This window comes from Dermochelys coriacea, chromosome 4 (genome assembly GCF_009764565.3).
Source record: "Dermochelys coriacea isolate rDerCor1 chromosome 4, rDerCor1.pri.v4, whole genome shotgun sequence".
NCBI lineage: Eukaryota > Metazoa > Chordata > Testudines > Dermochelyidae > Dermochelys > Dermochelys coriacea.
This window is the reverse complement of record NC_050071.1, coordinates 48,543,304-48,566,526: the sequence shown is the minus strand read 5'-3', so window position 1 is coordinate 48,566,526 and position 23,223 is coordinate 48,543,304. Positions and strand designations below refer to the sequence as shown.

The 23,223-nt window shown below is 35.8% G+C and overlaps 1 protein-coding gene across 3 annotated transcripts in view; it reads right to left on the bottom strand.

The window, feature by feature from the left end:
* Positions 1-23,223, bottom strand: part of PCDH10 (protocadherin 10) — a 40,642-nt gene that overhangs the window by 10,387 nt on the left and 7,032 nt on the right. Inside the window, exons 2-5 of one of the 3 annotated variants that reach the window (XM_038399979.2) lie at positions 22,826-22,884; positions 22,109-22,215; positions 12,896-13,201; positions 10,379-10,411 (exon numbers count right to left, since the gene is read on the bottom strand). In XM_038399979.2, coding sequence (XP_038255907.1) covers positions 10,398-10,411; positions 12,896-13,201; positions 22,109-22,215; positions 22,826-22,884 — 486 coding nt within the window. In that variant the 3' untranslated portion in view covers positions 10,379-10,397. The remainder of the gene's footprint in view (positions 1-10,378; positions 10,412-12,895; positions 13,202-22,108; positions 22,216-22,825; positions 22,885-23,223) is intronic. The other 2 variants (XM_038399978.2, XM_038399982.2) reach the window with 2 other exon arrangements.

The window sequence follows — 23,223 nt, the reverse complement described above, 5'->3', positions numbered from 1 at the left end:
CACTGAAATCAAACAAGGACAATGATTCCAAGGCAACTGGAGATTTGACACTGATGGACATTGCAATGATCACACAGTGTTTACAGCCTATTGAGAATTACATTGATACTGATGATATTAGCCCCCCTCCCATTTCCCATAAAAAATGGACATATCACTTGTCTAAATACAAGAGGGTCACTTTGCAGTGCTTTTTCCTACTAGAAATTAATTTTGAAATCTGCACCAACACCTAAATGGATGATCAACTTGTTTTTGAAGTTTGTTGTCCAAATTCTGTATTGACATACACTCAGTCAACTTGACTAGCTTCAGTGCAGGATTTAACAGTAGCTGTTTTAAGAAATTTAATTTCCTCATTTTAATATGCTTTTGATTTCTAGGCCCTACAAATACACTGACTTCATTGGGGATTGTATGTGCACGTCTGTGTGGACTAATGGAACATTCACATTTCCATTTTCATTCCCAAAGAAAAAGAAAAAAAACATACAGTGACCACAGTTCTGAGAATAAATTCCTCAATATTTTGCTACATTGAGGGCCATTCCAACAATTTGCTTGAGGTACCATACTCCCCCACTCCATATTTAGAATATTTAGTGTGATAAGAGACTGGTATCTGATGGCAGATGGTGCCTTTGTAATGCAACTCCTGTATGATATTAAGATTTTAGCCATTTCTCTAATGTTTACTTTTAAGATTTCAGTAGTGCTTGACTTTTGCTGGTCCTTTGTCCGGAAGGACATTTCACTTGCTATGAATTAGACCTGATTCAATAAAGTGTTTAAGCACTGTTCAGAGCCATACTTAAGCTGGTGCTTACCTTTAAGGATTGACTTCAATGTGATATAGGTGCATGCTTACAATTAAGCAAGTGTTTAATAGGATGTTTTCCTGAATTGAGACCCGGCTGTTTGTTGCTACCAGTGTACAATTCATGTATGGTACTTCTGTGTGTACTTGATTTTCTGTGCTAAATGCTGAGGAATTTTTTAAACTACCAAGTACAGCCTGGTGGCAAAATATATGTCAGATTTGATTAATCTTCTAGTTGTCATTATTTACTGTGGAAATGATGCCTTCCAGATACTACTGTTGAATGCAGAGAACAGTCAGCTATTCTCTACAATGGATCAAAGAAAAGTGAAAGCCAGTGTTCTCACAAGAAGTACCAACCAGTATCAAATTTTTCCTCTCTCTTGTACTGTAACTATAATATCTTCTGATAACATGGTAGATAATACACATAGCATCATTGTCTTAGAGACAGAGAGAATCATAGAATATTTCAGACTTGAAGACACCTGAATAGGTGACTCATGCATTCTGGTGGGACTGATTGCATTATTCCTGAACCATTCCTGATACATGGGTGTTATATTTAGCATTGAACATCTCCAGTGAGGGCAATTCTAAATTGTCTATTGGCAACCTATTCCATTGTGTATGTGTCCTAATCCCTAATTTACATTTTTCCTGCTTCATCTTAAACCACTCATTCCTGCGCTGTACTCATTGACTAATGACCATAATTGATCCCTATCCTCTTTGTAACAGCTGTTTATATATATATAAATAGCTTTCATCTCCCTTTCAATCTCCATATCTCTAGATTTATTAATGTTCGCTCTCTTAGTCTTTTGTCTGTCTTATTTTCAAAATAATTCAACATTTTCACTGCACATTTCTGACATCTATGAATATTTGTCTTTTTTTAATTGAGAAGCCTGAAACTGAACACAGCACTCTGATACAATATTACACCAGCACTGCATTTCTGTCTTGTGCCCAGTTTAACATTTACTAAAAGCTTTGGTGCTTTTCTGAGGTAGTATAATCTGGCTGGTATGCTTTTATCTAAGCATTTTATTTGTCCTTGTTAAATGAAGCTTCAGTTTTTACTGAATACCATACTTTCAAATTTCCGCTAGTCCTTCCAATTTACCAAGATAACACTGTGTTTTATTTTATTCTAGAAAGCATATGTAATCCTCTCCAAGATTCTGTTGTTCAAAAATATGATTATCACATATCTCCACAGTATCTTCCAAGTCAATAATGAGTCTAGAATAGACCACTTCAAGATACTACAAATATCTTCTCCTTAGCTTCATATTAGCCCATTATAATAACTATTACTGTTTTTTGTTATTTGTGAGCTAGTTTTTTAAAACTCATCCTTCCTTTTTGCACTCAAAGTTATGTGCATTTAGATGTCATGTGAGTATGAATTTTCTGTCACTTAATATGTAATATGAAAGCATAGCCAGGTAGTTGAACTGACTGTTCTTAAGGGTTCAAAGGTCCACCTGAAATATTGCAGAAACAGGAAGGAAGGCTGAGGTGAAGCACTGTTCATTAGCAGTCCCTCTTAATCGACTTCACATCCATCATTATACATTACATTATTTCAGTTTACCTATGAAATTGTCATGTAAAACAATAGGAAACTCTGTATCAAGAAGATATGCTTGACCACATTTCTGAATTTTTGAAACCAGCAGATTGGATTGCACACCACAGATCTGGACAGTACATATTGCATTCTTAAATACTACAACAGAATATGTAAAACTGGCAACTGTGTGTACATGCAAATACAAGTTTTACTCTTGCAACTCATGCATGCACACATTTTGCAGGTAGAATTTATTAATATGTTTTGAAGATTTGATTCACTATGTTGGCTATATTTTCTGTAACCAATAAAGATTGTTTTCCTATCAAAAAAATAAATTAAATTACTTTAGTCTAATTTGGTTTTCGTGAATCCACATTGCTCACCACTTATCATGCTATTTTACTCTTGGTGCTTACAAACTGAGTCTGACTGCTTTATTAATTTTTTTTTCAGCAATTTACCAGGAACTGAAGTTAAACTTAATGGTCTACTTACCTGGGTCTCCCTTTTTCCTTTCTTAAAACAAGGTACTAAATGTGTCATTTTCCAATCCTCTGAGACCTCACTAGCCTGCAGTGACTTCTGAAAACAAATTAACTATATTCATAGTAGCTTCATGCCAGCAGCAATCCACATTGCTAGCATGAATCTCTTGGCATGATCAGTGGCTGTCATGTGAGAACAGAGTTGAAGCACAGTCTATGAAGAAGTGGGTACTGGACATTAGAGTGTTCATGTGTAAATGTAAAGATATTAGTGCAGTTACTCCTGAGGACTGCTTTTCCTTGCCTCCTCCCCACCCCTCCCCCACCAATTATTTATCACATTCTTTAAACTATTGTCCTCTTTCCTTCTCGTAGGGGAAAAAACAGTTGGGAAAGGGGATGTGCCTTTACAAATGAAAGTGGGGGAAGGAGAAGCAGAGAAGCCTTTTGGAGGGATGTTTTCAAGGTTTTGTTGTGTATAGAATTGTGAGAAGAGAAACAAAGGAACAGGAGCTAACTAGTGTGGGTATGTGAAGAAGATTATCCCACCACAGAATGAGCTGTGAGCAAGAACCACTTGGGGTCCCTCCTCCATTAAGTGCATATGCTGAAGCTTTGGTGAGAGAATCTACTTTGCATAGAGCCAGGAATGGGAGCAAGTTCTGTTCTGCACTCCAGTGTCAATCAGCAGTGAAAAGGACAGAAGCAAGTGGGCCTTCATAATAAATGTGAGGATAGCATTGACTTCTATATAACATTGCATGCCTACCATGAGTAAAATTTTTGAAGCCACCTAAGTGATTTGGGAGCCTAAGTCCCATTGCCAAAGGCACTTTTGAAAATGAGACTTTGACTGCTAAGTCACTGAGATGCTTTGAAAATGTTACCATACGATGACAGACACAGCATTCTCAAAAATAACCGACAATGGATTCAGCAGATTTTTTGTTAGTTTCTTTAATATTTTAGTGTTGGTGATTCAGAAGATGACACTCTATTTTCTGAGGGTATGGCTACACTGCAATTAAAAACCCAAAGCTAAGGAGCTATTTTACTGTGGTGTAAACATTTGGGCTCGAGCTCTGAGACCATCTGACCTTGCAGGGTACTAGACTCCAGACTCCAGCCTGAGCCCCAACATCTACATCACAGTTAAACAGCCCCTTAGTCTGAGTCAGCTGGCATGGGCCAGCCACATGTTTTTAATTGCAGTATAGACATACCCTGACACTACTCAACCACTGTTTTAAAATGGTGTGTGTGTTTGGTGGGGTGGGGGAGGAGGCTATCTGCTGTCTTTCAATGAGATGTAAAAACAAGATTCTAACAACTTGATATTAAAGAGCATGACACCTTTCATAAAAATATGGGGTAAATTCAAGAAACCTAGTAAAATTCCAGTTGCCTGCCTCACAACAAATCCCTCTTTAAACCAAACAGAAAATGTATTCTTTACTTTTTGCCCTAAACTGTTGTGAGTTGCTGATATTTGTGGTATTTCATCCCAGCATTGGCTGCATTTCAGTGGTGGAGAAAGTGTTCCCTATACTTACTACTGAATTCCTCACTATTTTATAATATAGAAGGATACAATGAAGTTCTGTCTAGTGTTTTAGCTATATAAAAAGACTCAGCTAAATATTGCCTAAATAAGGCAGCTAATATTCCTGGTTTAGAATGGAAAATTGAATGAGTCTCTCATTTTTCTTCATGTTAAAAAAAATGGCTCAATTCAATTAAAATAACACCACTCCAGGCTAAATTTTATTAGGCCATATTAAAATGAACATATTCAGTTATTTCTGCATTTTCTAAACTTTTCCTTCTTGATTTTGCCATGTGACTTATCCATTTCCTCTCTAACTATTATTACATTAGATACCCTGTAACCATTATTCCCTTTGAGTGATGACTGCAAGAGAAATACAGTCACATGAAGAATACAAAATAGTGGAGAATAGGAGTTTTAAAAACATTACATACGTTACTCAATAACGACTGAGCAGTGAATGATCATGAGTTGTTTATGAAGGGTCATAGAATACTTACTGTAACCAGTGAATACATATTACCTCTCACTCTTACCTTATTCATTCCTATAACAAGATTTTTAAGTACTTTATTTTATTTAGAAATATAGCTAAAATTACTTTTAATGTCCCACAACAAATTTAGGCTACGTTTTACTCATATAACAACTTTTGTCTCCCATCTTTTTAAAAATGACAGTGGTAAAGCCAAGAGTTCCTATTACTCCTTAGAAGAACAGGCCAAATGCACAACTGGGTTCTGGGCATTAAAAGCTATCTATCCAACTCAGTCTCCAATTTTTGTGTGTGCAATTTTGCACGCTTAAATCATTTGCACATAGAAGCCTGGACCCTGTAATCTGAGTCATATAGTTGTCCAGGCAGAATTCCATGCACTTTACTGGGACTCCATACCAATGTAAGGGGATCACCTTTATGTGTCAGATTACAGGATGAAGAGCAGCATTTTTAGCCATCTTTGTGCACAAAATTATAGAATTTGCACATGCATAACTCAGTCATGCATGCATGCAGAGTTTTACACATACACATTATTTTGCTTGCACACACAAATGGTAGTACTCAAACTTGTGCATTTCAGTGCAGACTTGTTTGAAGCCACCTTTGAAAAATTCAACCTTTACAGTCAATTTTTAGACATAAGAACCCAATTGCACATGAATTTTTGGTGCATGTTTGTATATATTTAATTGCAAATATATACCACAATTTTACATGAAAATTCTGCATCTGCATGAGAAAAATCACAAGATAGGGGCCCAACTAAGCCTTGCGATACCAATATCTGCTTTGTTTGTACAACTGTGTGAGAAATTATAAGTGCATAAATGCACATGCAAAAATGAGTACAAGACCACTATCCTCTCCTTTTAAAAATCATGCATCTTTTTTTTTCAAATGTTCCTAATTTTTTTAAATAACGCCACAATATTGGTGAATATATGGTTTGTTTGGTTTACATGGTTTGTATTAATAATATATGTATTATATATGGAATATATGGTTTGTATTATACTTTAAAGCTATGGTAAAACTATGCAAACGATTTTTCAAAAAGAAGGCATAACCACACAAAAAGAAAAGAAAATTCTGCTTCCACAGAACTGAGCACATAAGAGCCTCACTAATTACATGATTGATTTTTAATTTACAAAAAATACAACAGGTTTCAGAGTAGCAGCCGTGTTAGTCTGTATTCGCAAAAGAGAAAAGGAGTACTTGTGGCACCTTAGAGACTAACAAATTTATTTGAGCATAAGCTTTCATGAGCGCTAAGGTGCCACAAGTACTCCTTTTCTTTTTTTTTGAAAAAATACAACGGAATTCTTAATGAAATTTATTTTTCCTATATTTGCTTTTACCTTTTGTTGAAAAGTGTTCTGTGGTATATATGCTATCATGAAGTAATATTTCTCTATGATACTAGGGACACTCACATTCCAATAAATAAATACATTAATTAATTAAATACAAATCCTTATCAACACACTTTTATTCCTTGGGAAAAATCACCACAGGGCAGTGACTGACTCAGTGTAATGTTAAAAAGATATGGAACAGTTTTTACTTCTGGGTCATTTATTCTAAACCAACTCAAGTTGACGGATAATGACTATGTTTGGAAGGATCCAATTTTTAACAGTAAATGTCGGTAAACATTGATATGTCCAAACCAATAAAAAATATATCCATTGATGATAATCAGAATTTCAGAAAACAAAAGTAATAAAAATGCTGCTTGAGAACTTATTAGCGTTTGATTTAAGGATATTTACTTTGTATATTTTAACACATGATGTTGACAATTATAAAGCTTTAACTTTTTGAATTTCAACATCTACTGTCATTCAATAATTATTGTCTGAGCCCCCTCTGACTGATCTCCCCCAATTTTCCACAACTGTGAAAATTTAAATTGATAAAAATAAAAAAATGCTTAAAAATAAACATTGACATTATCCATAAAAATTATAAAAAAAATAAAAACTGAATTCTGCTAACCCTAACAATGGCTGTGGGAGGGAAAAAAACATACCTTATGATTGTTCTTTGGTGTCTTGTTTAGATTAGTTGATAGTCCAGTTCCTAAGCAATCAGTTCTTCAAAGATGTATGCATATACTTAACTTCATGCATAAGAGCAATTCTGTTGACGTCAATGGGAAGTTAAGTTACATGCATGCAAAGTTAAGCATGTACCTAAGTCTTTGCAGGACTGGAGCCCTAGAGTTCATATCAAACAAAACCATAACAACTGTGGTCAAAGATTATAAATGTATGGAGACACCAGGTCCAGGTTGAGGCACATTGGTGAATAGTGTAGCTAAGCTTGGTCAGTTCCTGTCTTATATTGCTGCTGTCCATGTTGTGCCTGTTCTTCTCCTGATAAGAAAAAATAATTCTCTACTGATATCAATTCATAACTCTCAGAAGCTCTCAAAAGTATTTCTATCTATCTATCTATCTATCTATCTATCTATCTATCTATCTATCTATCTATCTATCAATAAGTCAATCAAGATGACCCATGATGACCCACAAGAAACACAAACTTGTTTAAAAAGGATGAAAGTCAATGCATTTTTAAAATTAAGGGTCAAATTCTCAGCTGCTGGAAATCAGTATGGCTCCACTGAACTCAATTAAACTACACCAGTTTATAGCATCTCAGGATCTGGTCCTAGGTGATTAGGAACAGGTTGATGGTCTAATCCCTTTGGGCCAGAAGCTCCAATGAGGGTTGGGGCCCCATTGTGCTGGGTGCTGTACAGATATGTAGTGGGACACTGTCCCGGCCCAAAGAAATTAGACCACAAAAACAACAAACATATATCAGCAGAAGAACAACAAAAGTTTAAAATTAGAGATGGGGAAAAAATGCAATACCCCCCACCCCAATATTCATTCAAATTTTTTAGTGAATTTGCTTTAGCCCCTGTTCAGGATTTGATTTCTGTGACCCTTCAATGATCAAGTTTTAATAGAAAAGATGTTTGCAGAAAGTCAGTTTCCAAGTCCATGCCTGACTACTTGAAGAAAATGAATTTTAAAATTTGCATGCCCAAGTATTCAATTTAGTAGAGCTTGTGCATTCATCCAATCAGAAATGTGTAAAGGGCCCTGTGATTTATTGCCTGAGTCACAACTAAGCAGAACAGCGTGAATTTCAAATATTTATGATAAATCCACAGAGTGAAAATTTTGAAAAGATATTAATCAAATAACCTAGTATAACAAAGGAATTTGAGGATATCATGATCTGCTCATGGATATTCCATTAGCATAAAAATGAGCTAAATTCACAGGAACATAGGTATTGCTATATTGAATAAGTTCAGTGGTTCAGCTAGTCTGATATCCTGCCTCTGACACACGCCAGGGCCAGATGCTTTTGAGGAAGGTGAAGTAAAAACATATAATGGAATAACCTGCTCATAGCAGAAGTTACTTCTGAACACCCATGAAATATGGGGATTCTATATCATCATATGTTCAAATGTAATTGCTGATGTTCTCATTTATCCATACAAATGTCTGATACTATTTTTAAATTCTACTAAGTTCATGGTTTCAATTAAATCTCATAACAATAAATTCCACAGGTCAACTGTGAATGGTATCAAAAGTAAAACAAAAGTTCCCTTTTTATGAAATTTCAATTGATTGTTTTGCAGTTGCTTTATTGCCCCCTCATTCTCTTGTTGGAGTGACCAGAAATGAACACAGCAATAAGGTGAGAGGGTATGATGAATTTACATAATAGCATTATAATATTTTCAGTATATTTTCTATTCCATATTTGTACAATGTAGCATATTCTTTACTGTTGTAACTACCAGTGCACATGAACCAGATGCTTTTCATTACATTGTCCTCAATGATATAAAAGTCTTTTTTTTTCAGTGGTAACAGTTAATTTATAATCTATAAAGGTACAAGAATAGTTCAAATGACTCCTTTCAGTATATATGTTCCCATTCACCTAGCTTTGCTAAGTCACTCTGAAGTTCCTCATAGTCTACTATAGCACTGGTTCTCAGCCTTTGCAGACTACTTTACCCCTTTCAGGAGTCTGATTTGTCCTGCGTACCCCAAGTTTCACCTCACTTAAAAGTTACTTGCTTACAAAATCAGACATAAAAATACAAAAAAGTGTCAGCACACAATTACTGACAAATTACTTACTTTCTCATTTTTACCATATAATTATAAAATAAACCAAATGGAATACAAATATTGTACTTACATTTCAGTGTATAGTATGTAGAGCAGTATAAACAAATCATTGTCTATATGGAATTTTAGTTTGTACTGACTTTGCTAGTGCTTTTGATGTAGCCTGTTGTAAAACTAGGCAAATATGTAGATGAATTGATGTATTCCCTGGAAGACCTCAACATATCGCCAGGGGTACATGTACCCCTGGTTGAGAAACACTGTACTATAGTATTGACTAACCAAAATAATTTACTGTCTTCTGCAAATTTTACCTTTTCACTTTTCATCCCTTTTAAATATATTAAGCAGTATGGGCCCTTGTGGAACCCCATTGTTAACCTTCTGATGGTGCTGAAAACAATCCATTTATTCCTAATAATTTTCTGTCTCTTATACAGTTTCAAATGTGTGATAATACTTTACCTCTAACCCTGTGACTATGCTTAATCACTTTAATAGCCTCTTATAATTTGTCTGAACTTTCAAGAAGCTTTTGACAAAGTTCATCATATCAACCAATTCTTTTTTATTCACCATTGCTAAAACATCCTCAAAGAATTCTAACAGATTGAAGAGACAGGGTTTTCTTTTATAGAAGCCATGATGGTTTGTTCCTAATATATTATATTCATAATTTTATATTGTTTTAAAACTCGATCTTTCATTACTACTTCAGCCATATACCTGGTGCTAAACTGAGAAGGCATACTGGCCTATAATTTTCAGGAGCATGTTTAGTGTCTTTTAAAAAAACAACAACAACACCTTTTATTAAGGCAAACTTACAATAAAACATTAACATACTACTTTGTATATTACTTATTCAGGATAAGGTTAGTATTCAAAGGACTTGGCTAAAGATTCTGGCTTGCTGGCTGGGGACCCCTCCTCCAATGAAAAGTACTACATTTTCCAGCTATGAGACACCCCCCACAGTAGCTGATTTTTGTTACAAATTCTGCCATTTAATTCTAAACTTCCTTCAAAACTCTTGATGAATACCACCTGGTGCTAGTGACTTGTTTGTCTTTAATGTATCCATTTATTCAGGCCCCTCATCTTTTCACACCTCAGTTTCATTTTCCTCACCTTTACTTGAAAAAAAATGATCTGGGGTAGGTAGCTTCCCTAACATTCTCTTTGTAAAGACCAATGAAAATATACTGTTTAGCTTCTCTGTGATATCTTTACCCTCAATATTTGCAGATCAACAGACCTACCTGTTCTCTCACAGGCTTCCTACCTCTGACATACTAAAAAAAAAAAAAAAAAAAATGTGTATTAGTTTTCATGTCTTTGGCTATTTGTTCTAAAAAGACCTTCTTATCTCTCCTAATTTCAATCTTACAATTTATCTGTTTTAATTTAGGATTCTTTCTACTGGGTTTACTTAAGCTAAGTATTTTTTTTTTAATTGTTACCTATTTATCTCAAGTAATCCTCTTCTATCTTGCAATTTAACCATATGTTTTCTTTTTTCTTACCTTCCTGATTTCTTTTCATTTAGGGTTTTGCATATGTGCTATGATTCTGGTATGGTGTGCTTAAATAGCAACCACGCTGAGTCTTGAGGATTTTATTTTCCTCACTTGGGGATCCTTTTAGACTAGCTTCTTTTTTTTTTTTTAAATCACTCTTTCTAAAATTTATTATCACCATGCCATTTTTTGGTGCAATTCCTCCCATAAGGATATTAAACTTAATTATATTGTGGTCACTATTAATTAGTGCCTAAACTATAGTTATTTCCTGAACTGGAGAATGCATCTCCTGTGCATTCCTTAAAACTAAATTGAGAATAGCCTCTTCTCTTTTCTTGTTCAATGAATAAATTATTCATTGTGAATTATCTGTTCAGCTCTACAGAGTAAAAGGTTCACTTTCTTTTCTTTGTTCTTTTATTATTTGCTATACATTTTAAATTCTAAAATTGTACCAATGCAAATATTAAATATGGGGAAATAGAAGACAGAAATATTAATTTAGATTCTGTTGAAGGTTTGTATTAGAAGTCCAGTGAAATTCAAAGTCCAGATTTAATTTTGCTGAATCCGGTTCACAACATATCGTTCCTTCCAATGTTACCTCAACTATTTTATATTCTCATGCCATAGTTTGTGAGGAAAGTAAAGTATAAACTATGGGACAATTTGCTTACAGACTGACAAACTGAATAATTTATATTAACTGCACATAAATTTAAAAATTAAACTAACGGGAAAAGGCACATTTACTTTAAAATAATCAACCTCCAAACCGTAGAACAATTAAACAGAAGCATCAGTTTGGCATTGTTATGGATAATCCTCACTGTAACAAATGTATCTAAACTGAACAAAAACAGAGACATTCTCATAATGAGGTTGGAAGTGCTGTAGAATCCAAACATTTTAGTTGAAATTATGAAGATGAAATTAATAATGCATGGCTAGAATGGGCCCTAATACAAAAAGACACTTTTGGAAGACTGGATGGTTATGGGGATTGGTAATGAAAAACAGACGAGTTCACTACAAGGTCAACAGTTCACATCTGACCTTTGTCAGAAGAGTATAGGAGACATTGCTAGCTGATGGCTGGGGTTTTTTTTTAGCCTATGTGAAATGAGATGCTTGCCTCAGGCCAGTTCCTTATAAGTGAGTGTGCACATCACAAAATCAATAATTTTCCAACCTTTTTCGTAGTTTCAACAGAAAATCCAAGGACTGAATGGGTAAGAAGACTGAACTACCATCACATTTTGAAAGGTACCCTCATGCTACCAGGACAGAGCTGAGGGAGATCAAAGAAATAAGCACCATTGCTGTCCATGCTGAACCTTTCTGGAGACAGACTTCAGTTTCCAGAGCTCTCGGTGCAGCACTTTTGACAACTACTGAATTCATCTGAAATTTAAAAATTAAATAAAAAAACAACTCCAGAGAAACATTCCTCACCTCACCTACTGTCCTAAGGGACTGCTGTTGCTCTAAGAAGGATCACTGGTATAACACTGCTCTCCATAGCTCCAGTCACACGGACTAAATGAGCATCATAAACTCTTCAAGTCAAGGGAGATCTTGTAATGGCTTAATAAAGTACAATGGGCTAGTAAATATAGTGGTAAAACATCTTAGACCAAAGTACAATTTTAGTGTACACCTTTTAGCTCAGAATCCAAAACGCATAATTCACTATCTTTCCTATGTCCACACACTGTCTTCTGTGTTACCCAACCACAATGATGACTATAAAAGAAGTAAGAATTCAGAACAAGATAGAAAGTACTGAGTAGAATATGCAAGATTATATCTTGTAGGATGACCAAGAAATAAAAGATAGTGAGAACAGTATGTTAAAAAAAAAACAAAAAACAAAACCTCATCTGCTGTCTTCCAAACATGTCTGCCTCATGTTAGCAATGTAGGTATGATACCAGCACTACTTGATGAAGTGACAATGTTCAGTATCAATAAGAAAATGAGGCACCTGGAGCAGTTAAAATGTAAAGAAAAAATTAGCTTGCCATCACCTTATACTGTTTTTGCTGCTAACAACAGTGACCTACTATCGTGACACAAAGTCTTTTAAGTGCATTCAACAATGTCCTTTTCAGTAGTATCTGAATCCAAGAGCAGTATTTTTTTTCTCATTGCCTGCAATACTCTGACTGTACTATTCATAGTAAGGATAGCAGAGAGCCAAGTTTTATTCCCGCAAAGGGAACATTTTGATGCAGCCTTTTGAATAGTACTTACTCAAATACGGTGGTTTGTAAGGCGCTCGTGTATTAGTCAGCAGTCCATCCAACTCCTTCCTCTCCAGAGTATTGTGAAGGGCCTTCTCCTTGCCGAAGGTGGAAAAGGACCTCTCTGTCCCAGGCTGAGCTTCTGGTGTTTCAAACACTTCAGTGTCTGGAACAGAGTCCATACCGGGCACATGCAGATTACTGCGATAATCTGCAGCCTGGCGTCCATCGGATGGGACAAAGGAGGGCATCCAGCACCGATCCGAGTGGCCCAGTGCTTTACATTCCTCTGTGCAATTGGAGAAGAGATCCATGCCTGCAAGCAGGAAAGAGAAAGAAACTGTATATATAAGCTTCAGCATCATGACAAGCTGCTGACAGATGAGAAAGAACATGGAGGGTGAAAAGAGAGATAGGTAGAGAAATCTTACTAGTACGCTTTTCACTGCCTTCATTCCACCAATAAAAGATCTGATCATTTTGGTCTTCACCAGTCAATGCCATCATTTACAAAGAGAGGAACTGCCAGAATGTCACAGTGTGCAAAACAATCATGAGAAGAAGTGTGATGATGATTCACTTCTCAGAATCTCTTGTGAACCTTACTTCCTAGAACCCATTCAGGTACAAGACTAACTCAATTTACAGGTGATGGCAGCAGATCATTGCTTGTTAATACTTAATAAGGTACAAATGGGAAAAAATTGATGAACATGGATCTTACAAAAAGAATGAAATTTCAGTAATAAGAACTGAGAACTCACTTTTGAAAACTAAATACTTATGACTCCTATAAAGCAATTATTTGTGTGTATATGAATGTATATAGACAGAGACTATGAATTACTAAAAGCAGTTCTGACAAAATAGGTGAATGTATGTATCAATAGAATGTGCGAGGAAAATGATTTACTAAGACCATCCTTTTAATTAATTCTTCAGAGTTAGTTATCATTGCCACCACAGTGGTTCTTACCATCACCAAGCCACTCTAGTGACTGGAGAGAGTCCCACAGTAAATTACTGTAATTAGTGGCATGAAGGTAGCTGTAGTCTGATGTGACATGGCTGCAGGTACTATTGACAAATGTGTTAATGCTCACTATATCAGCGAACACTTGTCTCCACCAACTCAAAACTGTTCGCTTACAAATCCTTTAAAGGTATTAAGATTTCAATGACAAGCAATACTTCCACTGACTACCTTCAGACTGGTATTTCAACTGAATATTTCCTGACTTTGATTCCTTAAATCGTTGGCTTAAATTTCTTGAGGGAGTAGTGTCTGAAATCTTTGGAGTAAAATGGAATAAAGTCTGTTCTCTCAGATTGATATTCAACAGCATACAGAAAGAGCACAATCGTAGAGAGGTATTTTTCCCTTTATTTGTAGAGTAAACTTAATGTTTTAGAATATGTATGTGTCAAAAATGAACAAGATCAGTTATAAATATTGTATTTACAACCAGTGCATTAGAATTACAAAGAAGTGTCATAACTCACTGAAAGAGAACTAGGAAAAAATCTGAACACCTACAACAAGATTCATTTATTGTAGCTTATTCACCAGTCTACACCATAAAGAACTTGATTAGCTTGATCTTCTAGGTGAGGATTAGTATTTAAAATTCTGCCACAGTTCTGCATTGCAATTTGATTTATATTAGTAATAGTTATGTGTTATCTCTCACTATGGAAAACAATGTTTCAGCAAATAAGAATTCCCTTTGAGTTATCAACAAGTGCTTGAGAACTGAGGGCAATCATTTAGATAAATGATAAAAAGAAGAAGCAAGCTTTTATCACAGATTAATCTCACCTTATAATGACTTTTTTATTTTAAATTAAGCTATGTATGTTACTAAGTCCAGCTTTGATTATACCCTGCCATTGATAATTGATAAGCAGAAGCTGGAAATAAATTACTGATCAGTGAGCTGTTGAGGAATGCAAACGTGAACTGCAATTGTAATTAAGGAAACAGACAGGGAACAGCATGTAAGACATACAAATTGTTTATGAGGTAGCTGGCTAGCTTAGTTCTTGATATCATAATGGTAGCATCTATTACAAAAAAGGATGATAAATAAAACAGAGAAAGAAAGGTGCACCCATATACATTCTACAAAGAGGTGGCCACACACCATCAATACTAACGCTAGTATTAGAACAATTCCAATATTTTTTTTTCTATGCAGAGTAAGGCATTCTTTATATTTTAAGAATTTTTGCAAATGAGAAGGTAGAGGCAACACTTAATTCAAACTGATATACTCAGTTTTCAGATTTCCTAATGTAAGTCAAATGTGAATAATATCCATATATTTTGTAGGAAAATTATTACAAATTTGATTTCACTAATGTTACCTCAGTGACCAAATTCATTCAATGTCTTCTGAAACTGAATGGTGATGGGAAAGGGAAAGAAAAGCTTGAGGATAAACATTGAACTGTTGTTTGTTTGTTTTGCCAGTGGGAAGAGACAGCTTTAGATATTTATTCAAGGGCAGACCTTTTTTTTTCCCCCCTTCTTCCTGGGTTTATTTTTCTCCTGGAAGATTACCTGACATATTACCATTTTGGTTTTATATCACTCCTAAACTGGAAAATTTTGTCTATCCACCTATTATTTCTTAGTTTCCTTTGATTTCTGCTTGTCAACTGCAGTGCATTGAACAAACAGATTTATGTAACAGCTTATTATAGGACCTGAAAATGATGTTATAGCCACTACAAATCAACATTTTAATAAATGAAGAAATGAAAACAGGGGGCTCTGAAATATATGTTGTATGTACCAAATCTGATTTATCTTGAAGGAAAGAGAAGGTACCAGAAGATGATTTAAGAATAAAGATCTAGCCACTAATATCCACGGATGGAATAGACAGCCAGAATTCAAGTGCGTATATAGGTGGGTGGCTGGGGAGGAAGTGTCCAGGGATGACTGCTCCCATTTCTCAGTGGCTACATTCCCACTGACTTTAATGGGTGCAGAATCAGGCCCTTAGATATTAATATATTTAGAGCACAGTAAATTCAAATTAGCATTCTAGTTTTGAAATCTCATGGATACTATACTCAATTTTATTAACTATGATATAATAGCTAAATATTCATCCTTTTTAATTATGGTATAATGGGATGACATTCTCGCAAATTGTTTCTAACAGAACGTATTCAAGGCGCAAACCAATAGAGAAAGGAAAATGTCTATTTTTCTGTTTTGTAGGAAGGAGGTTATATCACAGAAAGCAAAATAAAGCATCCGGCACAGGACTCCTTCATAAACCAAACACGGTATTTATGATTTATAACACAAAAAAATGTTCAGGCAGTATAACACTTCCATTGCATCTCCTTCATATATCCTGCCAGATGTACAGTCTTTCTGGACTAAACTATCCATCATAATTGTAAATCCACAGTGAAGAAATATTTCATACTATAATTGAATTGAAAAATATAAAGTACCAGATAAACTGAGATTTTAAAGGTGAGAATAAATTCAATATCTGCATGAAAAGAATATAAATATCTGGCACAGAGTTCTCAAATAGCAATATATGATAAACACTGCAATTTAATATATGCATGAAAAAAGACCAGGAGATCATTCCTTACCCTGTAATCCAATTACTGGATAGGTCACTGGACAGTGAACAATTTCACATACCACATGGCCTGACATATTTAAGATGGTCAAAGGAGATAGGGGTTGAGGGCAGAGTTTTAATGCTAACTCTCATTCCTGAATTTGTTGGTTTGGACCAGATTCTCTAAAGTATCCCTTTTATCTCAATTTTAAAAAGACAAAACCAAAAATGTCTATGAATATGTATGTTAGTTGGCATGAAAGACTCTCTTTAGATCAAAGAGATATTTAGGCAATTTTTGAGATTCATTTTTTAAATAACTTATATTTTAAATGTAATTAAAGAAAAATGATCCACATGCCAAACCTTCAGAGTAAGTAATGAATATATTCAAACATATTATTAATGTTAATTATGTAATAAAAATAGCAAATACTAATAAAGTGTTAACAAAGCAACTGTTCTTTTTTTGGAGGGTGTTATTTTCTACAGCATCATTTTTTATTGATAATGAAAGCACGTTAGCAATTTCTTCTGTCATAAAGCTAGCCTTCACAAGCCAACTGATGTACTGCCCTGCATAAAACTGTCTCCATCCTCACAACAGCATGAATAAAGACCTAAACATCCCCAAAATAGATTCAGTTCTTCCAAATAATAACTTCAAAGTCTAATCTGGATCACTGAGGAGCAAACATCATTAAGAATGCAAGAATCCTTCCCCCCCCTCCCCGCCCCTCAAAATCAGCTAGAGTCAAAGCACTTTTCTAGACCACTTTATGTTCACCCTCATGGTTTTGTTGCCCAAATGATCTTCAGAACAGTATTTAACTGTTATATTGGAAAGGAATAGTGATTTTTTTCTGTCCTTTCACCATTGGAATTTCTTCTCTTTATTTCTCAATCTGTTTTCCCCATACCAGTTACAATATGGTGCTGTTCCTGCATCCCACAGGACAGACACATTGGCTCGTGCTAAAGCTGTTGCACAAATCACTTGATATGAGGGTGTGGAATGGCACAACTGGCACCTTAAACTCCTAGAAACTCACCAGATGTCTTCCTAATGTCCAGTCTCTTACAGATATAGGCCTGGTCTACACTACAGAGTTAGATCACCAGAAGGCAGCTTATGTCGACCTAACTCTGTTAGCGACTACACTAAAATGGAATTTCCACCAATGTAACTTGCCCACTACACCGACTTAAGCATTTCATCTCATCCATGAGAGGCATCACACTTAAGCTGATGTAGTTAGGTCAACACAGTGTCCGTGTAGATACTGTGTTGCTTATATCGACTATTGCTGCCTTTCAGAAACCATCATACAATGTCCCACGCTGGCAGTTAAATCAGTGCAAACATTCCTGGTGAGGATGCACACCGCTGACACAAGAAGCATAGTGTGGACATGTAAAACTAAATCAATTACTGTGGTGGCTGTATGTTGACGTAACTTAGGTCGACTTAATTTTGTAGTGTACACTTGCCCATAGTGAGAGGAAGACTAATTTTAGACCTTAGCCTTGCAGTATCTGATATTGCATGTTTGAATAGTTTGCAGAATAGGTAGATATACTTGCTAATGGAACAATGTGGATGTATCGTTATAACTACAACGTTTCATATACATCTCGACCTGCAAATATACCTGCCTAATTATGTTACAAAACTAATTCCATAAAATGTGTAATGATGTAATGTGTAATGATATACAGAACTCAGCAGATCCCAAGTGAAAATCTAGTGTTTAAAAGCCATTATCATCAGATGGTTTCTTGGTGACCAGCTATATGAAATGAACTGGCAGCATCGGTCCAAGTCCTTGTGGACAGGTGTCTAGCTTATAAAACTTAAACACATATATATGCAGAGCAGTAACTGGCATCTATGTTGGCAATCCCAAAAGAGAGGCCAAGAATGTAATTAGGTGTGGAGAACAAATTAATTTCATTCTTAGAAGAGATTTCTCTAGAATATGATCGATGCACATTTAGGGGTTGATGTGGGGAAGCTAGAACGATCACTGCTCTAACTGTATCTGTTCTACAGATAAATAAGGACTTTTCTTTCCAAGACTCTAAGTCAGAGAGAAAGGATGGTCCAACAGTGAGGGCACTAGCCTGGGTCTCAGGAGAGCTGTTCCTTGCTCTGCCACAAACTACCTGTATGATCTTGGGAAAGTCACTTATAGTAGGATTTTCAAAAGCATCTAGGCACCTAACTCCCACTGATTTCAATGGGAGTGCCTCAATTCTCCAACTGTGAAGTGGGACTAATAGTACTTCAGTACCTCACTGGTCTTGGAAAGATAAATACATAGAAGATTGTGAGGTATTCAGATGCTACAGTACTGGAGGTCATATAAGTTCTAAGACAGACAGACAGAATCAAGCACCTTTCACATGCACTAAATTCAATCAATATTAAGAAAATATGAATTTAAAAAAATGAGCCAAATTCTTGGTTCAGTCACTGACGCTGCAGTTTACACCAGCTGAGGATCTGGCCTATAATATTTCAAAGGATTGTAATACCTTAGTTCAATATACCTCCTAAGCAGTTGTGCCTGGTGGATCTATCACACAGTGAAAGACTCCCATTATGCATAAGTATCTGTGCCATGGTTCTCAATTATTAAACCACTACCTCTTCCACAGTCACTTCGACCAGGCACTGGACTACTACAGGACAAATGGTAACAGCAGGAGCAGTCACATAGTATGTAAAGTGAAGTGCAAAATGCCTTTCCAAGCAAAGCCACCTGCAGTGTGAAAATGACTAGGAGTGTGTTTAATTTTGCTGTTGGAACCATTCATCAAGTATTTCTGGACATGAATATGATGCTATTCTGTGGCAGGTACTATCTTGAGAAGAAGACAGACAGATGATAAAATGATGATGAGGAAGAAAAAAACAAAATATAAGGAAAGGCGAAAGAGAAGAAAGCAAAAGGAAACAAATATAGAGCTAGAGGAAGAAATAAACGACAAATGCAAAGGAAGGATGGTAGATAATAGCACATAAGCAGAAAGGCGGAAGAGAAGCAGCATAAGGTGATAAGAGAGCACAGTTGGGCCGCACATATATAATTTTCACTGAGATGATGTTTCTCATCATTATGTTTTTGTTTTTCCTAGCCTTGCTGTGGAGCAATGTGTATTCTCTGCTAATTTGGAAAGAATTGAAAATCGAAGAGCTACATTTAAAATTAATTGAGAAGCAATGTCCTCAGACATTGAAATTCAAACAAGATTTACTCTCATCCTTTCATATAATTCATTAAGAAGTACTGAAAATATATGAATAAAAGTTTTATACTGAACTCCTTCTCTGTATCATCACCACTGGTGCCGATGTCTGTGTAATGACAGCAAGATTCAGCCCAGGATTTATACAAGACTTTACTATATGCATCAAATAGACCCAAAACACCCTGTAGAAATTTCCAGTACACCTTGTAAATACATATTTATTATCCGCTTTGTAAAAATCTTTATGCAAAATAATTACGCTAAATGCACTGTAGTAGTTTATCAAAATTGGATGTTGAATGTTGTATGTTTGTGTTTTCAGTTTGTGATATTAATTCTGATTAGACAGAAAGCTTATTGTCAAATTTCATTTGTTCATATCAAATCTCTGTTTTAATTGCATGAGCCCATAAATCATATTAAACCATTATTTTAAAACAAATTTAATGTCTTTAAAAGAGCAAAGTAGATTTTTTTTCCTCATTGTAAAACAAAAACAACAAAAAGAATTGGCTCAGTCTGACAACTGGTGCCAAGTTTGAGAATGGCTTCAATGTTAATGTCTGAATTATACTACTTTAAAAAGGAGGAGGGGGTGGGGGAAGCAGAAACATAACTATAGTAACAGAACTGGATGATTTCAAAATAAAATAGCTTTTGGCTGATGTGCAACTATGTGATTATATTCCCACCATCAGTCTTTCAAATCCAGCCCCTTATGCAGCTGTTTATTCTTTTCTCTCCTGTTTGGTTATTATGGTTCATTATGCTGAGGGACTAAACTGATTGAAATGTTCATTGAGATGAGTGCTGCAGTAAAACACTGTAAAAAAAAATGAAATGCAGCTAAGTTAAAAAAAAGAGGGAGGGGCAGGAGGAGTGGGAGCTTTTTATAACTCTCTAGCACTGATTGCTGTGAAACTGCATCAGAAACTGTGTGAAAGAATGGGTGGGGAAGGCTAAATGCACTGCTTTTTAAGACAACAATAAATCATACACCATATATAGGACAAAAATGAAAGGGGGCTCTGTGTTCCGATGTAAACTTCTGGCAAGACCTGGTTTGTTGTCAGGTTCCCAGACACAAAATAGACACTCTGTTCAACTAGTGGGAAGCCGGACAAGGAGCGGGGAGCTCCGGAGACTCTTGGCTCTTCTCAAGTCTCATTAGGTCTGCATATTAATGACTCACAGCAATATAAAGGGGCCCTTGAGTGTCCTGTTTTCCCCTGGTGCCTGGGTTTCCCATGGCAAAGGAGACAGTGGCAAGAGCATGAGAAGACACAGCATGTTAGCAGAGCAAGGGACTGTAGCAGCCACAACTCCTGGGCAAGATTGGGAAACAACCAGCATTTCTCTTTGATGCTTCTGGGAATGCTGGTCTGAGATCAGTGAGAAGGGGATAAGAGGAGGGAAGTGAGGGAGTGTGAAATCACCTTGCATAAAACACTTGCAGCAAATGCCTGGGCTTTTTACAGGTTGCAGAAGAAGGAGAAATAAGTTATAACTAATCTGAGGTTCCCACACCACTGGTCAATGTGCTCAACAGAATTATTAGCTGAAGTGTACTTTGTGTGTATGTGTGTGTGCGCGCGTGTGTGTGTGTTTTACAGCCAAATACTCAGAGCCTATCTTTCAAAAAGAATTTACACTAATATGAGAGCAAAGAGAGAGCAACGTACATGTAGGAATAATTCCACTGTTTAATCACATCTATCTGCTTTAAATCATGATATAACAGTATTTTTAAACATTTTTTTCTTTCATTAGGATTGAAGGGATGACCATTGCATACCTTTTACTTATTAACAAGGACATCATTATATTATATAGTCCCTTTATTTGAATTACAAAACAAGCCTCAGAAAGTCTGAAAGTATAACACATTACATATTCAAAGCACTCTATGTGCCTCCACCGATCCCAGCAAAAATCCTCACAATCTGGCAGTCATTCAATCAGAGAGTTCAGTCTTTCTTTTGGGAACTCCCACTATGCTTCACACTACCATGCCAGCTACAGTCACTAACCAAAGTTGCCCAATACTCTAAAATTCCTCAAATTTGCTGTTGAAAAATCTGCGGTCTGCTAAAAAATTTACCAACAACTTTGCTTTAATGTGCAGGAAGATCCACAGATACAGAACAACTTGCAGAAAACAGCTATACTTCTCAAAAGCTAGTCAGGGTTGAGAAACAATCTCTTGACTATCTCAGTATACCATCAAGTTGACAGTAAATTCATCCATCCATACATTATATACATATGCTATACCTATAAACACTCATGTTATATTATTTATAACCACATAATTGCCCTTTCTGGCTCTCTTATTAAAAGATCAAATATTTAGATTCTCTTATCAGACTTACCAGAGGATTGACCTCGATTAGTGGCATCATGATCACTGTCTCCTTGCTCGCTGTCTCCATGACCACTGTCCTTAGAGCTTACTATGTCTGCTTCCTGGAATGCAGAACTAGAAACATCAAAAATCTTATTAGAATAAACATGAAGAGGGACTCATAAAACATTCTTCTGCCATCACATGGCCACACATGGTGCTGCATTCATTCAGGCCTCCTCTCTGCAACACTATTTCTGCAGAACCAGTCTGTCCATCATACACGAAACTTGTATATTCAGGCATTATTAATCCAACTGAAATAGACAGTAGCCATTATTACACTGCCTGTGTTACATGCAGTTGTTGTAAATAATTTGGTAGCATTTGCTTAAGCTGGAAGTCTAAATTAACACTCAGATAAATCAATATTCTGTCTCAGAATCTACAGAGGGACTCATAAGTATTTAAAGCACATTTTCGACGAGTACAAAATTAGAATTTGCTCTCTTTTCAGATGGCTTAAAACAGATTCACAACAGCCATAATTCAGAGATGTTTATGTGGCACTGCTTATTTTATTTAATAGAATCTCTAAATACATTCATAATTTTTAATAAATTTTGGTTGCTTAGCTATTATTTTACATCTGAAGTAAACACATTTTTACATCCCCACTCACACATGCTAAAATACAACTTGGATATATTCCTACATTAAGAAAATAAGAATAAGGAGCTCATACCTGTTTACCCGTCGGGGTCTATCAACTAGATAACTGAGCTCTGCACGCTGATGTTTTGTCTAGAAAAAATAATTGGAACTTATTTGAACTCAATATTTTTTACAAACAACGACATCAGAAGGCATACACATACAGCCAGGAACATTCGTCACAAAAGTACAGCTATAGGTAGGCCATAAATAATTCTTTCCTTACACTTAAGGGGCCAAACCCTAGTGGCCTTACTCATGCAAGTGGGACTACAGATCAATAAACAAGGGGTTTTCTCAGTTATTTAAGATCAACTCCTGATCCCCTTAATCATGCTGAATAGTATCTTACACCACAAGTGTAAGTTAATTACACTGAAATCAATGGGGCTACTTGTGGTGTAAAGCACCACTCGTTGTGAGCGGGGG